The sequence below is a fragment of the Falco punctatus genome (assembly GCF_963210335.1).
Source record: "Falco punctatus genome assembly, chromosome: 2".
NCBI classification, from domain to species: Eukaryota; Metazoa; Chordata; class Aves; order Falconiformes; family Falconidae; genus Falco; species Falco punctatus.
Genome location: NC_137581.1, coordinates 29,578,894 through 29,594,091, shown reverse-complemented (window position 1 = coordinate 29,594,091; position 15,198 = coordinate 29,578,894). Strand labels below are relative to the sequence as shown.

Here is a 15,198-nt window from a genome sequence, read left to right as displayed (position 1 = left end):
AACGGCCCGGCCCGGCCCGGCCCAGCCCGGCCCAGCCCGGCCCAGCCCAGCCCTGCCCTGCCCTGCCCTGCCCTGCCCTGCTCGCCGTTAGGTAACGGCCCGGGGCGGCCCTGTCTGGCCCAGCCCTGCCCTGCCCGCCCGCCGTTAGATAACGGCCCGGGGCGGCCCTGCCCGCGGTGGCCGCCGCCGTTATGGGCTGCCCGCCCGCCTGAGGGGCGAGGGCTAGGGCGGGGTGGTGCATGCCTGTGGCGGGGAGTTGTGCCCCCCTTCCTCCTCCGCAGCAGTCTGCGGGTTGTTTTTTTCTTATCCTTTCCGTTCCCCCCCTCCCTCGTCAGGCGGTGAGGGAAGGGGGCCGCTTCCAGCCGCCGGCCTGGGTGCCTCCGGCCAGCCCTGGGGTGCTTCGGCGGGTGCCGCAGTCCCCGGCCGCGGCGCCCGGTGGCGGCGGTGGCAGAGGGGAGGAGGAGAGTTTCCCTGGGCACCTGCCGGCCACAGGTGCCAGTGCCAGCCACAGCGACAGTGCTAGCCGAGCCGAGGCTGGAAATGGGGTGTCGTTTTGGGAATGGGGAGCGCTTTGCAGGACCTGAGCCTGCATCCCCTGCTCTGGAAAGCTGTCCCAGGGATGCTCGTGCAGAAACAGCGACAGCTGTGTTGTGCCACACCAAGTAGCAGTTTATGTAAGAAAGAAACCTGTGAAATTCCCGGCTCCTGTTGATGGGTTATGGGATGCCTGTACACAAGCGGCTATTGCAGTAGGGGTAGTGAAACTTAAAATGTGGTTTTCAGTTCCTCTGGTATGTGCATTGGAGCTATGAAGCCTAAGAGAATCACTTGGAATTGCACATCTGGATGACCCATGTTAGCCATAAGGAAATTGTCATTGCGGTTATGTCTTTAAGTACATTAAAGGACTATGCACTCACATAATTCAGTGTGTGAATTAGAGAAATTCACGTATTTTATATCATGTGCAGGGACACACTCGGAGAAGCTACTTTGGGGAACCCCTCTTAAGTTTTCAAGAGCTTAAGTTACCGGGTTTCAATAGGAGAGATCGCGGAGGAATGGGAATATTCTTTCTTTTTTTGACCCTGTATGATAGCCTGATGCTTCTCTTTCTAAATCTCTTTGCTCTGGCAAAGGCCTTGTACTAAAGTCTTCAATTTTTTCAGCACCTTGTGTATTAGGCTTGCACAAAAGGTACTTCCCACAGTGAATTTAAAACTTTTGAACCCAGCACTATCTGTTTGTACTAGGTATTGTGGGTGAAATAAGAGTTTTCAGAGGGCAAAAAGAGACAGTGATGTTTTCTTACATTCAGAGACCATCCAGCTAAATGTCATACTGTTGCATGAAATCTCAAAATGCTTGTTCATGTTAAAACCGTTGAAAGTATTTATTCAAAACCTCAGTCAGTTTTAACTGACTTTGTTCTTGGAAATGGCTGGGACATTTTGACTGAAGTGTTCCTAAACAATTCATCCTGATTCTGATCCTTGAAATGGAGACTTCTGGCCCAGAAAGGAACAGCTTGGCAAGAGTGTGAGTGGCAGAACATTATTTCCTATAATGGCAGATGAATGGCAGCCTGAACTACAGATGCATACTATGATGCCTCTAAGTATATAATTGTGAGCTATGTGGAAATAGTTTTGTGATCCTCACCTACAACATGCAATTAGGAACCAAAACTGTACAGCCTAGACTGCTATAATGATGTTAGATAATCACACTTACTGTGAACTGAGCGGATGTTAGGCTTGTGCAAGTCCTGCTTACAGGCTGAGATAATGTCCTCTCTTCCTACTTTCAATCCCTTGCCCTCCGTGCCCTTAAGCTTCTCCCTGTCCCTCACACCCTGTACAAATCTGTCGGGTTATTCTCAGACCCTTGCTCAGAGAGAATACACAGCAGAGAATACACAGAGAATTATGTGGGCATGCCTGCTGTTACGAATATCAAGGCAGAAAACTGAAGTGTTGTCCCATGTTTTTATGCTAGTTAGAGAATGTCTCACCTTAGGCTTTGTAACCCTTGGTGCATCTCAGCGTGCTGTCAGAAGAACAGTAATGTTCCACGGTTGCTTATGCCATAGAATTAGCTGCATTCTTTAGAGGAAATATGGTTTCAGCCTGAAAAACATAAGCACACACCCCCCCCCAAAAAAAAAACCAACCTAAAACACCACCCTGTGGAAGTTCCTGTGAATAAATGCAATAAGCCAGGTTGTGCTTTATTCCCTTGTCACTTCCATGTTTACTCTGTTTATTTCTTAAGCACCGAGACTATGGCTTAGCACAGACAAAACTGGATGATGGCTCTGATGTGTTTTGTTTGTAGTTTCAGTCTATGTTCTCACAGACTGGGGGGTTTGTGAGTCTGCTGACCTCTGAAAGGAAATGGGGTGTATGCACATACGCAGAATTCATTGTAGGCTAAACCATTTGGACTGTAAACAACAAGATGCTGTGTGGTGTAGCTCTGAGGTACTAACCAAAGTGAGTATGCACAGCAGAAGCTGTCCATGAGCCAAACACAAAAATATGTTACATCAGCCAGACGATGGGAACAGCTCATAATATTTGGGGGTTTAAGCAGTAATGGGCAATTACAGCATATTACTCTTAATAACATTAGAAAGGATAAGATTGTTAGGAGAACATTTGAATGTAGGGTTGGGAACCAGTGTCACCCTGGTACACACACAAAATTCTCTGAGGATATTATATAAATACTGCAGCACCACTACTGTGGTGTTAGTCATATCCTTCTAGCAAATGCCATTTTCAGCAGATTTCCTAACTGCTGAGACACGATGCCTTTGCCAGAGTGCAACAAACCCTGAGCACACTCTTCTGCTTAGACACACTTGCTTTTTCCATAGTGAGGGCCTAAGCTTGCACCCGGAAAGGATTTGGCACATCACTCTCTGTCTGAACAACTTTGCATCAGAAGCAAGCCATTGCATGCTGTCCTAAACACCTAGATGTTTCTGCTACCTCATTTCACCCCCTGTGATATTTCACTTTTGTATTGTTGTTCCAGAGGCAGGAGACTGCAGAGACTGGATGAATGGATGAATGGTCTCTGGCTAACCCAGCCATTTCATTGATGAGGCAGTATGGGTTGTGTGCAGAAGAAAGGTAAGACGTAGTTTGGCCCAGAGTTGGCTGGTGCTAATGAAGGGCCTGCCTTGCAAAAAAAAACCAACAAAAAAACCCCCCAAACCCCCAAAAAATTGCACAGGCAAAATTTCTGCCCACATCAAGACTTTTGGCTGCATTTTGCCTTTTGTACTGAATTCTAGATTGATATACCTTGTTAGCTGATTTAGAATCCATTCCGGAACCTGGAAATTTGGAGTTACAGCTTTAGGTTTCTTTCATGGGTGCTACTAGCTTAGCATTAGACTCCACATGGAATGGCTGCCAGCATCTTAGATATTTATCACAGCCAGCAACTGATATGTGTATATATATATATATATATATATATATATATATATATATATATATATAAAAATGTGTGTAGCCTGCTCCCCCACTGGAAAGGGGGCAATCAAGAGAACCACAAGTCTGTTGAGCTGACATTTCCCTCATTTGAGCACAGAATAAATGGCTTCACCCTGGCTAAACACAACCCACTGTTTAACCCTGACGAAACATACCCAAGGTAACTGTTCCCCTTGAGAACCACCACAACACTGCAGGTATATCCACACGATCAAATAACTCATAGCATATTCCCAGGTCCTGATCATTTTATTGTCCATACTAGGCAAACAATTGTTGATGCCCAGGCTCTTTTTAGGTATTAAACAGATATTTCTATCCAAAACAAGTTCAAACACCATCAGGGGGATAGTTTGCTCGAGGGGTAATTAGTTCCCAAGTGCTATAAATGAGACTGCACCAGGTTTAGCACTGCACAGCTTGGCTTGGCACTGGTGATCCTGCATTCAGGTAGATGCATTTACCAGTGTAGAAATAGCCTATGAGTCTGTTATGCAGTCCCTCCATGAATGCACATAACCCTCAATGCAAACAAAAATTCTGAAATGTTGTGACTGAGCCTCCAGATACTAGGATTTCTCATACAGTAATAAATGGAGAATCTCAGTATTTTCTTAAAACATAAGAGCTAGTAAAAAATGCCTCTCTGGCCCCCAGCTGGACTAAAGTGAAAAACACACCTTAAACTCAATCCATCTTTGTACCTGTCAAATGCAAGGAGTTTTAAACAAAGTTTTAATTGCCTCCCAACATAAAAGAAAAGTTAAAAATACCGATTTCTGTTAAGGCCTGTGTGATTCAGCATGTTTCACGTTTTCTTTCCAAGGGAAGACAGAGTACGCAAGAGCTGAAAAACAATTGCCTATTACATGGAATAGTTTGGGTTGGAAGGGACCTTAGAAATCAGGGTTCCAATCCCCCTGCCATGAGCAGGGACACCTTACACTAGATCAGGTTATATAAAATGTTTAAAAGCAGCTTCAAGGCCATCTTGCCAATCTGTTTTGGGGTTTGGTTGTTTCTTTGTTGGTTAGGGGTTTTTTGAGAGAGAAAGACTAAAATCTTGTCTTACGGACAACTGGCTCATTTCTTGCTTCCTACCAGAGATCTGGCAGGCTGTTGTGCATTCTCTGCTTTCTTTGCAGTTACCAATTTTCTAATTAAGTCTCTGTGCCTGCTCCCATTAAATCAATCAGACATTGCCACTGATTGCAATGGGAACAGGAGCAGGCTTTTAGGGCCAGATTTGCAGAAAATCTGGGCATCTATAATTGGGATCAGGTTGTCAAAGGAAGTGGCAACCATGTGCAAGCCACTGTTGCTGTGGGAGCCACTTCCAACCCTGCATTTGCCATGCTGGCCTCAGCTCTGGGTGCAGAACACTTGAAAGCTCCAGCTTTAGAAGCTAGCTCTGCCCCAGTGACTGTAATAGCAATTAAGAGCTGTCAGCAGCTTGGGGGGGGAGGCAGTTGGCACTCTGCTTCATCCAGGCAAAAGGAGGAGAGTTTGGCAAGTGGTTGAAGAGGAACATCCAGGCCCTGAGGTCTCAGGGACATGTCTGTAGTGCTTATGCTAGCAGCAGGGCGAGAGAAGCAAAAGCTGCTCATCCTGAATGCAGGGATGGGTCAAGGTTCTGGCATGTGTGGTGTTTTTATGAACAGTAGGGTATTTTCTTTGTTGTGTGCTCATATACCCAAGTCATCGTTAAGTTTGCCAGCTGCTGTCATCAGCAGTGTTGTTTCCAAAGTGTCAGGCTTTCCCAAGACCAAACAGCCTTTTGTTCTTGAGAAACAAATGTGGCAGTATGTCATCAGCTCAGCTGAATCACTCCTTTTTACTCAGGGGCCAGTAAAAGGCATCTCGTACTTTGCCTTGCAGAAGCATAGGTTTGCTCCATCAATTGCTGAGGGCCCTGGTCTCTGTGAGCCTGTGGAGCCTCCCAGGGGAAGGCATGTCCTGGCAAGGAGAGGGACCGCCAAGTGTCCTCCCAAAGTGAAAAGAATTCACTGGGAGCAGCAGCTAAACCTGCTGCTAACCTAATTAATCTATGTATAGGAGATAATTTATGCATACTTTAGTATACAACTGTTTTAAAAATACTAGCAGCTTTATAGTTGATTTTCATCTTTGAAAATTTTTAGTCAATAAAAGATCGATTTTATGATTTCCGTGAGTGAAAAAATATCTTTATATCCTTACAGTAGGCAACATACTTGAATGGACACATTTGTTGCTAGCCTGTGACAGTAATGCAGTTATCTGCACTAATATTTTCTTCAGCTAGCTGTTTCTCTTCTTACTGTTCTTCTACCCTGTTCTTACTACCAGATGTTGGACAGGGATGCCCATGGGCTGGCTGACTCAGGTGAGTTCTACTATACTCCACTCTTTTATCTTATTTTTCTTATTCTTCTGCAAATCTTACACCTTATTAGCATTGATTATCCTAGCACAGTTGTTACCAAATTGCAGATAACTTCTAGTAGTATGTGTCTACCAAGAAATATCTACAAGTAGGGCAACAGAGACACCTCAGCTTATATGGTTGCTGTATGTCGTCTTCAAATGCCAAAGGAATGGACTGAAGTTTTGTGTCTGCGAGCAGTCCACGTGCTGTGGTAACAGAACCCACAGAGATGCGTAAAACTTACCCATATAAAGCTATGGAGCCAAACCCTCCCCTGCAAGTAACCACCAGACTTGTTTATTAAAAGTTTTATTCCACCTGTCTTTGGACAGATTTTTTCAAAAGTCCATTAAAAATAATGAAGCAACTCTTTCTGATAGATTCTGAAAAGAAATAGAATTTATGAACTAGTAATGTGAAATCCATGCAGCAGTAGAATAGCAATACAAAGAGCAAAAATCAGCAACAATAATAAAAAGGTGTTGTCTATAGCAACTTGTGAACAAATGTGCACAGTGGATTTTTTTTTTTCCCCCACTATTTGCGCTCTGGGTACTCATTTCATATTGGTACTGAAAGGCTAAATATGTTTTTTGCAAAGGTCTGAGAATCAAATCCTTAAGATATGCAGGTATATAACTCACATGGACATCAAGAGGACCTTGTCAAAAAAAGCTTTCATGTATGTTGGCTTACAGGCCCACAGTTTGTATCTCTGAGCATCTCTCACATTTGAGCTGCTGTACTGCAGCAGAGGGAAAGATATCACAGATTCCCCCTTTGCTTGAGTACTAAAGATCATGCAGAAGAGCCAGTATGGCTTAGATTCAAATCTGTGGGTGAAATCAATCTCTGATATATCTATTTATCTCAGTGAAATTGCAGCATGGTTGATTATAATTAGCATGACTGCCAAATGTAAAGTACCTTAATCTTTAAACTCCGGTCACATAGGCTCATGCACTTACACTGGTCAATATCTTGCTCCCTGCATTTTTATTCAGATGAGACATCTGGTGGAAATTTACTGTTACAAACATGTATATGTGATTTCTCAGAACTTCATACAATTTCTTTGAAAACCTGTTCTTGCAATATAACCTTGTTCCTTTTAGCAGTTTTCTTGTACTTTGCTTTCTTGTACTACGCACCATCACATGGCACTTGTCAGCCTTTTTTATTTTCCCTCTAATGTTATACCCTTTCAAAACATTTTCTTTTCCCTGGTATGGCTACCACCTGTGGAACTTTCATGTATTGCAGCAGTGAACAGTAACCTCAATAAACGTAAGCCAAGAAGCAACAATTTCAAATGGCAGTCCTGATGTAGCAATCCTTTCCATATCATATGTAGAACATACATAGGTCTTCATCATGATGCAGGATCTCTATCAATTAGAATCTGGGGAAGATGAATAATCAGAGATAAGATTCAAAATAACTGATCTGGTTTAGAATGTTGTACAATGTATACAAGTTATCACCAGTTTAATCTTCATAGCCCTGTGCCTGTCAAAGCTTTTAGGCTCATTTACACCAGCTGTTCACATTTCAGGATCTGACACATTCAGAACAGCTTTTGACATAAGCTAGAATAGCTCCTGCTTCTCTATTTTTTTCTGCAGTCACCTTGTAGTTTTATAATCTAATGTCCTGGGACCTCATAAAGCTCAGAGCAAGTGCTGTGTGAAAGATCTGCTTCTTTTATCCCACAGCACAAGGTTCCTGTTTCTGCTCCTGAAGAGATGTGATATGTCTGATGTTCATCTTTCCTCTCTGGGTCAGCAGGTAGGAACTGTCTGTGTTCAGCATTTGGAATGAAGGAACAAAGCATTTGCCTGTCTGGCTGCAGTTTTTAAAACAGCTGTGGGAAGATGCTCCCTAGAGCTTTGGCGTATTATGCCCATTGCTGAAGAAGGTGGAGTAATGGGAGGAGAAATATACTGTAGGCAATAAAATGTAATAAGGTGATTTATTTCATGGTTGTTACCACTACATTTATGATATGTATATGTCTGGAGTCTGTGTGTGCATGCAAAAATGTCTTTGTGTCTTTATATTATTAGATTTTTGTACTACCCACAACTAGAAGTAAGCAGGCTACCTAATCCATTGAAATCATGTATATTTTTTGCTTTAAAAGCTAGAAATAGACCTTTGTTTCTCAAGAAGGCAAGAGCATTTAACTGGAACAGTTACAGCTGGTTTCCTGCATTGTAGTCAACATATTTCTGAGTTCATAATAATTAGCTTAAGGGTGTATTTTTTTTCCATTTGCAGAACACATTTACATTACTGGGGGGGGGTGGGGGGAAGAAAGAAAGAAAAAGAAAAAAGAACATTTCAATTTGTAATTTTGGTCTACTGGCAAAATAACAAAAGTTTTCAAAACAAGGTGTAGATTGTATTTTCAGCCATTTGACCTTTGGGCTGTAATGACTTAATTCCCCCACAGCTGTTTCTGAGGAAATGTGCCTACTTCTCTAGGGACTGAGCATATATGTCTGGGACACCATCAGTTTGTGGCAATTTAAAACATTGCTGCTTGCCAAGTTAAGGTGCTGTGGCCCATGCATATGTTCCTAGCTTACCCCAAAGTGAGATAAAGTGCCTTCAATTAAACTACTCTGGATTTAAGCCGAGTGCTTTATTTAGCCATTGGAGCAATCCAAGAGAAATTACACTGCTGATGGTGGGTCAGGAGAAGAGTGGTAACTTAGTAAGTCACTGTAACTCAGTTGTACTTAATGATATGCCCAAAACCAGGTGTTCCTGCTCCACACCTGCATGATTTTTGCCTACCAAAGGACACAGTAGCAGTGAAAGTGCAGAAGGCACATCAGGTCTCTCTGGATACATAACTGATGGCTCCAACAGTTTTGGAGGTGTTGATGTTCACACTTACATGTGCCATAGCTTATTTACACAAGTAAAGGTAAATACTATTGATTCGGAATTTTCCTCTCCTAACAAAGCTTTTTTGTTTACTTTGTGTAACTTCAAAATATTTCACAAATGCCTTTTGCTTTGTTAATACTTTCTCCATCATACTGGGTTTATGCCAACAAGGTACTAAACACCAGCACTTTGTTTTGACAGAAGTTTCCTGCGATGTCAATGAAGGCACGGGTTCCTATACCTAAAGAATTAAGCTTGCGTGGTAGACTGCAAAGAAGCAGTTAGCCTTAGCCTCCCATGAATGAGACACAGGCCTCAGGCTTACTGTTGTGTGGCTGAAGTTTGATAAATCATTGCACATCTGCTGAGCTGCTGTAACTGTGTTCACAGAGGCACACAAAATGCAAGGCAATGTGACTTCGCTTACATCTCCTCCGGGCTGAACTAGAATCACCTCCTATTTGCTCAGATAGGAGTGCATACATCATCACTTGCTGCAAGGTTACTGAATGTGCAGTGGCGTGGGAATCAATTCAGAGTTAATCAGGAGTATAAGCCTTTAATTCTTTGCGATCAAGAATTATTCTAGCAGTGTTTTATAAGAAAGGGAAGTTTGTACTGGAGTCCTGTGTATCTACTTTCTTGTTAAATCTCTTTTACATTATCAGCTGAGTATAATTTTCTTTTTTATGCCTGTTCTAAGCTTTTGGGTAAAGTTCATGAGTAACAATAAACAGCTGCTTTGTTGCATTCAAGTAAGCGATGGAGTTATGCCTGCTGATAGGCAGTTTCTTAAGTGCTTTGGCATCTTAATGAATGAAAGACGCTTTCCACTGAGGGTAAGATCGCGTAGATCAGTTTAGAACTGAACACTGAAATCCAGGAGCCCAAGTGCTGAGCCAGTGGAGTATTTGGGGTGGGAAGGAGGAATTCTAACATTCCACTGATGGAAGCAGTGCAGTTATGTTTCAGAAATGCGTAGTACCCTTAGAAAGGCAGTGGAGAGCACGGGGTGGAGCAGCTTTTGGGAAAACACAGCCTGTGATTTCTCCCAGACACAATCTGAAGCCCACAAACAAAAGGAAAGATTTCCACTGGTCATATCTCCCTACATACAATGATGCATGGCCTAAGTCAGCCAGCAGTGTTACTAATTCCCATTCCATGGATTTCTGAGCAGGGACAGCCTGACTGTGACTTCTCCTGAGTGGCTGCTGCAAAGCAGGGGAATGCTACACTGATGTGGCCCTCTTATCGGATTATTTCACCCTTTATCCTACCTTCTTTCTAAGATTAGTTTACTGGGAATAAACAATTTTTAAAGCCAGGACCTGAATTAAAATCCTTATGGACCAAAAGCACCCTTAGTTATCAATACAATAGCCCCTGAGAAAAATGTTTGCGGTTGAAGACAGGTGGTTTCCACAGATGTCACAGTGTGTTCAGCCTCATCCCGGGAAGGACGGTTGAGCAGAGCCTGTTTAGCTATGGCATATTGTTGAGGTTCTTTTACAGATCTCACCCTTCCACAGGCATTGTATAATTCTTTTAGGTTTCTCTAAAACAGAGGTTTCAGCTGTGTGGGTTTTGACAGAAAAAATACCCAAAACACACATCCTCTTCCTGTGTCTGGGGCCACTCTCGTGCTTTTATAAAGGGGAGCCCCTCCATTTTGACCATATTAACAGAAGCGCATAAAAGTGAAAGCAGAAAAAGCACTTTACACTGCATTCATCAACACATGAAAAACAGCCTACCAGGACCAGTTACAGGCTTCTTCCATCATGTCACAAAACAATTGCCTCTTGTGCATGCTGGTGCTTTTAAAGCTGACACTGTTGTTGACTTAAAAGCTGTTTGCATTACATCTGTGCCTCAAGTATAAATTTTCATATGTACAGCACCAAGGTGAACAAATCAAACGTACACTCACACCGCAACCAGAGAACTGCCGTAGCGAACACATCCACCTGAAATTCTCACATCCCTGCCCATGCCTTATTATCGTGTTTTATATTTTACATCTATATTTGTTATACTTAAAATTTATATGTAAAATGCCAACATCATTTTTCTATGAACTTGATCACAATGGTTTGAAAACCACCTTTGTGTTGCTGTGGTGCTGACAAATTACCACTCTACAAAAAGTTGAAGGGTCTCCCCAGACCGAGGAATGCTGAGCCCTGGGTAAAGCACCAATTCAGTACTCTGTAGCTCAGTTCCTTATTCTGCTGATGACTTGCAAAGTGGCCTTGGCTCAGTTTGGATGTATCAGAAAAACACGGATATATTCAGACTATCTGGTCTAGCACCAAAGTTGCATATAGATGCTTTCTAGTATAAGTTCAGAAGAGACCTGGGGGCCGTATTCAGGCTGCCTTTTATACACGCTTGTATTGCAATCATAGCTACTTACAGGCTGGTCCAACAGTGGCCTGAATAGCTCTCCAGTGAGCATCTACATTACTGTCAAAGTCCACGCACCATGCAAGGTGGTCTGAATACAGCCCTTTACCTCTTTGTCTCAGCTCCCTCACCTGTAACACAGGGACAGCAGCACACCCCAGCAAGGCTACGGAGATGTTCAGATCCAGTGAAGACAACATGGCTACTTTTATAGGCAAAGGTATAGTATGCTGAAACAACATAAGGGGACCTGGGTTTAGAGGAGTTCGCCATCTGCAAGAGCTTACTTCAGATAGAATATCCAAGAGTTAAAAAAAGGGATGTACAAGTTAGCAAGAGTGTACCCTGGCACCCATAGCAGCAGTTTTACATTGACTTTGCTGTATTTCAGCTTAGCAATTTCCAGATGGCACTGTATTTTACAATTTCCTCTTGCAGTTGACTGCTATCATACATATATATAGTACAACAAAGATGTACACAAGGATGAATTATTGCCTGTTCTTTGTTGTACATGCTTTCCCAAACATCTGGGGTTTTATTTATGTGACATTTAGTCTTCCTCAGAAGAGTATCTTTGCCTGGAAAAACAATATATGCAGCAGCTACAAAAGATGAGGAGAAAGAGAACAGTATGGCTAATAATGAGAACACCAAAGGCAAAAATGTACAGGGTTTTGTCACAGTAATCCTGGGGCTGATGGAAAGGTGGGATGAAATTTGGCAGGTACACAGAAAAAACCCAGTAGTTCCCAAGAATGAACCAGAGAAATAGGAAAAGGCTGAGAGTTAGATGGATGTAGTACTTGTGAGCATTCTGCCTCCAGGGATATTCGTCGTCATCATCATCATCAATCACAACAGACTTGGAAAGCAACTGCCTCATCCTGGTTGAGTCGTACAGCAGGAGAGTCACCTGGAGGCATTGGAGGAGAAAAGGCAGTAAGTAATGGGCTGCGGGAAGTCTGAAAACCTGGCCATGGCCAGCCTTTGGGCCGAATTAAAATGGGTGTGGGAAAAAAAACACATGAGAGAAAGCTGAGGACCCACAAATGAGACAGATCCTGCTGGAAAATAATGCAGTTTTCCCCTACACCAGTGAGATTTAGGCCAGACATTGGGGGAAAAAAAAACCCACAACACTCGCCAATGGTAAGAATGGAAAGGCATGAGAACAGATTGTTTAGGGAGACGACAGCAGCTCCTACGCTGAAGACCTAAGAGCAGATTAAAGGAACTGCTACATGACTTAAGTAGAGTGGTTCCTGCTGTGTAGTGGGTGGATTTATCTCTCCTGTTTTCCATGGCTATGTAGGTGAATCAGCTTAAATAAAACTATGAAAGTATCTAGACTATGACCTAAACCCCAAATAAATTGCTTCAGCTACTCAGAATGATTCTGTCAAGTTTTCTTCAATTAAATGTAATTTTTTCAGATTGCTCCGTTACTGCCTTCAGTCAGAACGAGCAGAGAAACAGGTGGAATACCATGACACTGTGAGGTTGGGAAGGTCTGGTCTACAGGGAAATGCAGTAGGATTCATCAGCAATGCTTAGAAGTTTTCTAGTTTACTCTGGGCAATACAAAGTATGTAGGTAGGTGTCACAGCACTCCCCAAACTATCAAGCTGCAACAAGGTCTTTTATCATCTCATACCAACATACAACATGCCAGTCCCTCTGCTGCCTTCTCCTAGTGTCTCCTCATCCAGGGCATGCTCTTCTCTCTGCTTCTTCCTCAGCTGCTCTCCCTTCCTTGGCTGCCCAACCCCTTAACAGAACCAGCCACAGCTGCACCTTATCCACATCAGCCAACCCACCGCCCCTGAAGCCAGCCCACAGCTGTATATTATCAATGTTAATTAACCCAGCTTTATTCCTTTACAGGTAGGTAAGTAGGTTGTATGTAGGTGTGTAGAAGCTTTCGAATTTCTGTCCCCAAATGAGTTTCTTAATTTTGGTAGATTTATAGGTGAGGTATATAAAGGGTCTGACAAGGATTTGAGCCAAACATTGTGAAACCTATGTTCTTGCTACACCTGAAACACTTGGCCCAGTCCTCAAGACACTAGCTATTGTTATCACAATTCCTATTTTTAGGTTCCTGTGCAAGTCTTCCTGCAGTGAGCTGTGTCTTTGGGAAAGGGACTCTCAGAAACCAACTGAGCAAGGAACTGCCCTGGCCAACCAGGAATAAAATTCAGATGGAGAGGTAAAAAGTGTGGATTTTTGAGTGGCTATGGGGAGTGACATACTGTCCAAGCAGGGGTTCTCAGCTGTGTTCTCTCCAAGTTATATTCTGTGCTCATTCTTCTCTTTGAAATGAGGTGGAATAGCACCCCTCGTTTTACACTCTTCCTTCTCCATTTGTCAGTGATTAATGGTGAGAACACCAGCTAAGGAAAAGCCATTTGGGTATATGTTTGGCTTAGTTCAGATGTTAGTCTGGGTGCCCAATTTTCTACAGGCAACGCTTAGCATGAGGATCCAGGACATCCTGGGAAGAGGATTCTCTTGTTCTTCCCTGTAAAACTATTCAATTATATGTAAACAATTACATACTTGTTCAGAAAACCAGCTATTTTTCTAGCCCAGGTGTTGGTACCAGTTTGTGAGAAACAGAGATTAAAGTCCCAGCACCAACATAGGCCAAAAAAAATGGTGTTTCCACTGGATGTCTCACATCCAGCTGAGCACTCAGACTGGTAGGCTTGCTCAAATGAGCAGGGCATCTTCTTTTCAGGTGAATGTTTATTTTAGGCAGGGTCATGACACACAGGAGAGATAAACTTATCTGGCCAGTGGGTCTGAGTTTTCCACATAGGGACCTGTGGCTGGACTGAAGCTCTGTGCAGCTTGCTAGGGTGGGCTTAACACATAGGCAGCTGTCTCTACTCAAGCTTCACCAAGCCTAGCAGTGGGAATGGTGAGCACTGGTTTTGAGGAAGTCAGAGGAACCTCCCAGGTGATTTATGCATCTCAGCTACATCTTACCAGTTCATGGAAAGTGCATTTAATTCTTATGGATACGGCCTTGCCAAGCTGTGATTGAAACAAATTCTGGCACTTGCTCACATTGTTAATTACTGCTGAATATACATTTATGGAGGAGTATGACATGAATTCAGCAGGCCTTTCTGGATGTTCTAGAATGGTTCGGTTGCTTTGGTGAACATCTGTAGGTTACCATTGCCTTTTAAAAGACCGAAGGTGATAAAGAAACAGATGAGGAGCCTACAGATCTATGCAGATGTGGGCCAGAATGACTTGCTATTACATAATGTCCATCACTGGACAGTGTTCATTCAAGCTTCATCCTGTACACATTCTCTGACCTTTTAACTTTCAGAGGTCAAGCAAAAAAACCCCAAACTTCAAGGTCAGTGAAGTCAGTGCAGTCTGATGAACACAACAGGGGGCAGAGCTGAGACAGGTCGAATTTGACTACACTGTGAGATGACACATGAGTTAAGCCAATCAAATTCTGACTAAATGTATTGCCAAACAGCAAAATAGGCAGTCCTGCTGTCAACTGAAGCCAAATTCAAGCCATTATTTGGCATCAGCATAAATATTAACTGACCCACTTACCGTCTTATTTAGGGTGAGAAAAACTGACTTTAAACCAGAAATTGCTAAGAAACAGTCAACATTTTTTATGTAGGCTTCAACTCACTAGCATTAAAATTTCCTTTTGATTCTGCTCTAATCTTTTCTAAACTATTATTAAATGAACCTTTGATTATACAGATAAGTCCACTGGTATGATTGAATGGCTAAGCATTTCTCAGTAGAACTCTTAACATAGCAAATTCCTCATAACAAGATTAAGCACTTTCTTTTTTTCTCCATTTACTTATTTACTGACCAAAGGTCCTCAGGAGGAGGATCCATGTCCCAGTGATGTACTGTGGTTTGTTTACCACTGTGAAAGAGTGTAGGGGATGCAGAGACCTGCAGAGGAATATTCTTTCC

General features: G+C 42.9%; 1 protein-coding gene across 2 annotated transcripts in view; it reads right to left on the bottom strand.

Moving 5' to 3' along the window:
• Positions 1-122: 122 nt before the first annotated feature.
• TMEM272 (transmembrane protein 272) overlaps positions 123-15,198 on the bottom strand; it is a 33,426-nt gene continuing 18,350 nt past the window's right edge. Inside the window, exons 4-5 of one of the 2 annotated variants that reach the window (XM_080375825.1) lie at positions 12,030-12,139; positions 123-7,318 (exon numbers count right to left, since the gene is read on the bottom strand). In XM_080375825.1, the coding sequence (XP_080231951.1) occupies positions 7,312-7,318; positions 12,030-12,139 (117 nt within the window). In that variant the 3' untranslated portion in view covers positions 123-7,311. Of the gene's footprint in view, positions 12,140-15,198 lie in introns of both variants that reach the window. The other variant, XM_080375824.1, reaches the window with a different exon arrangement.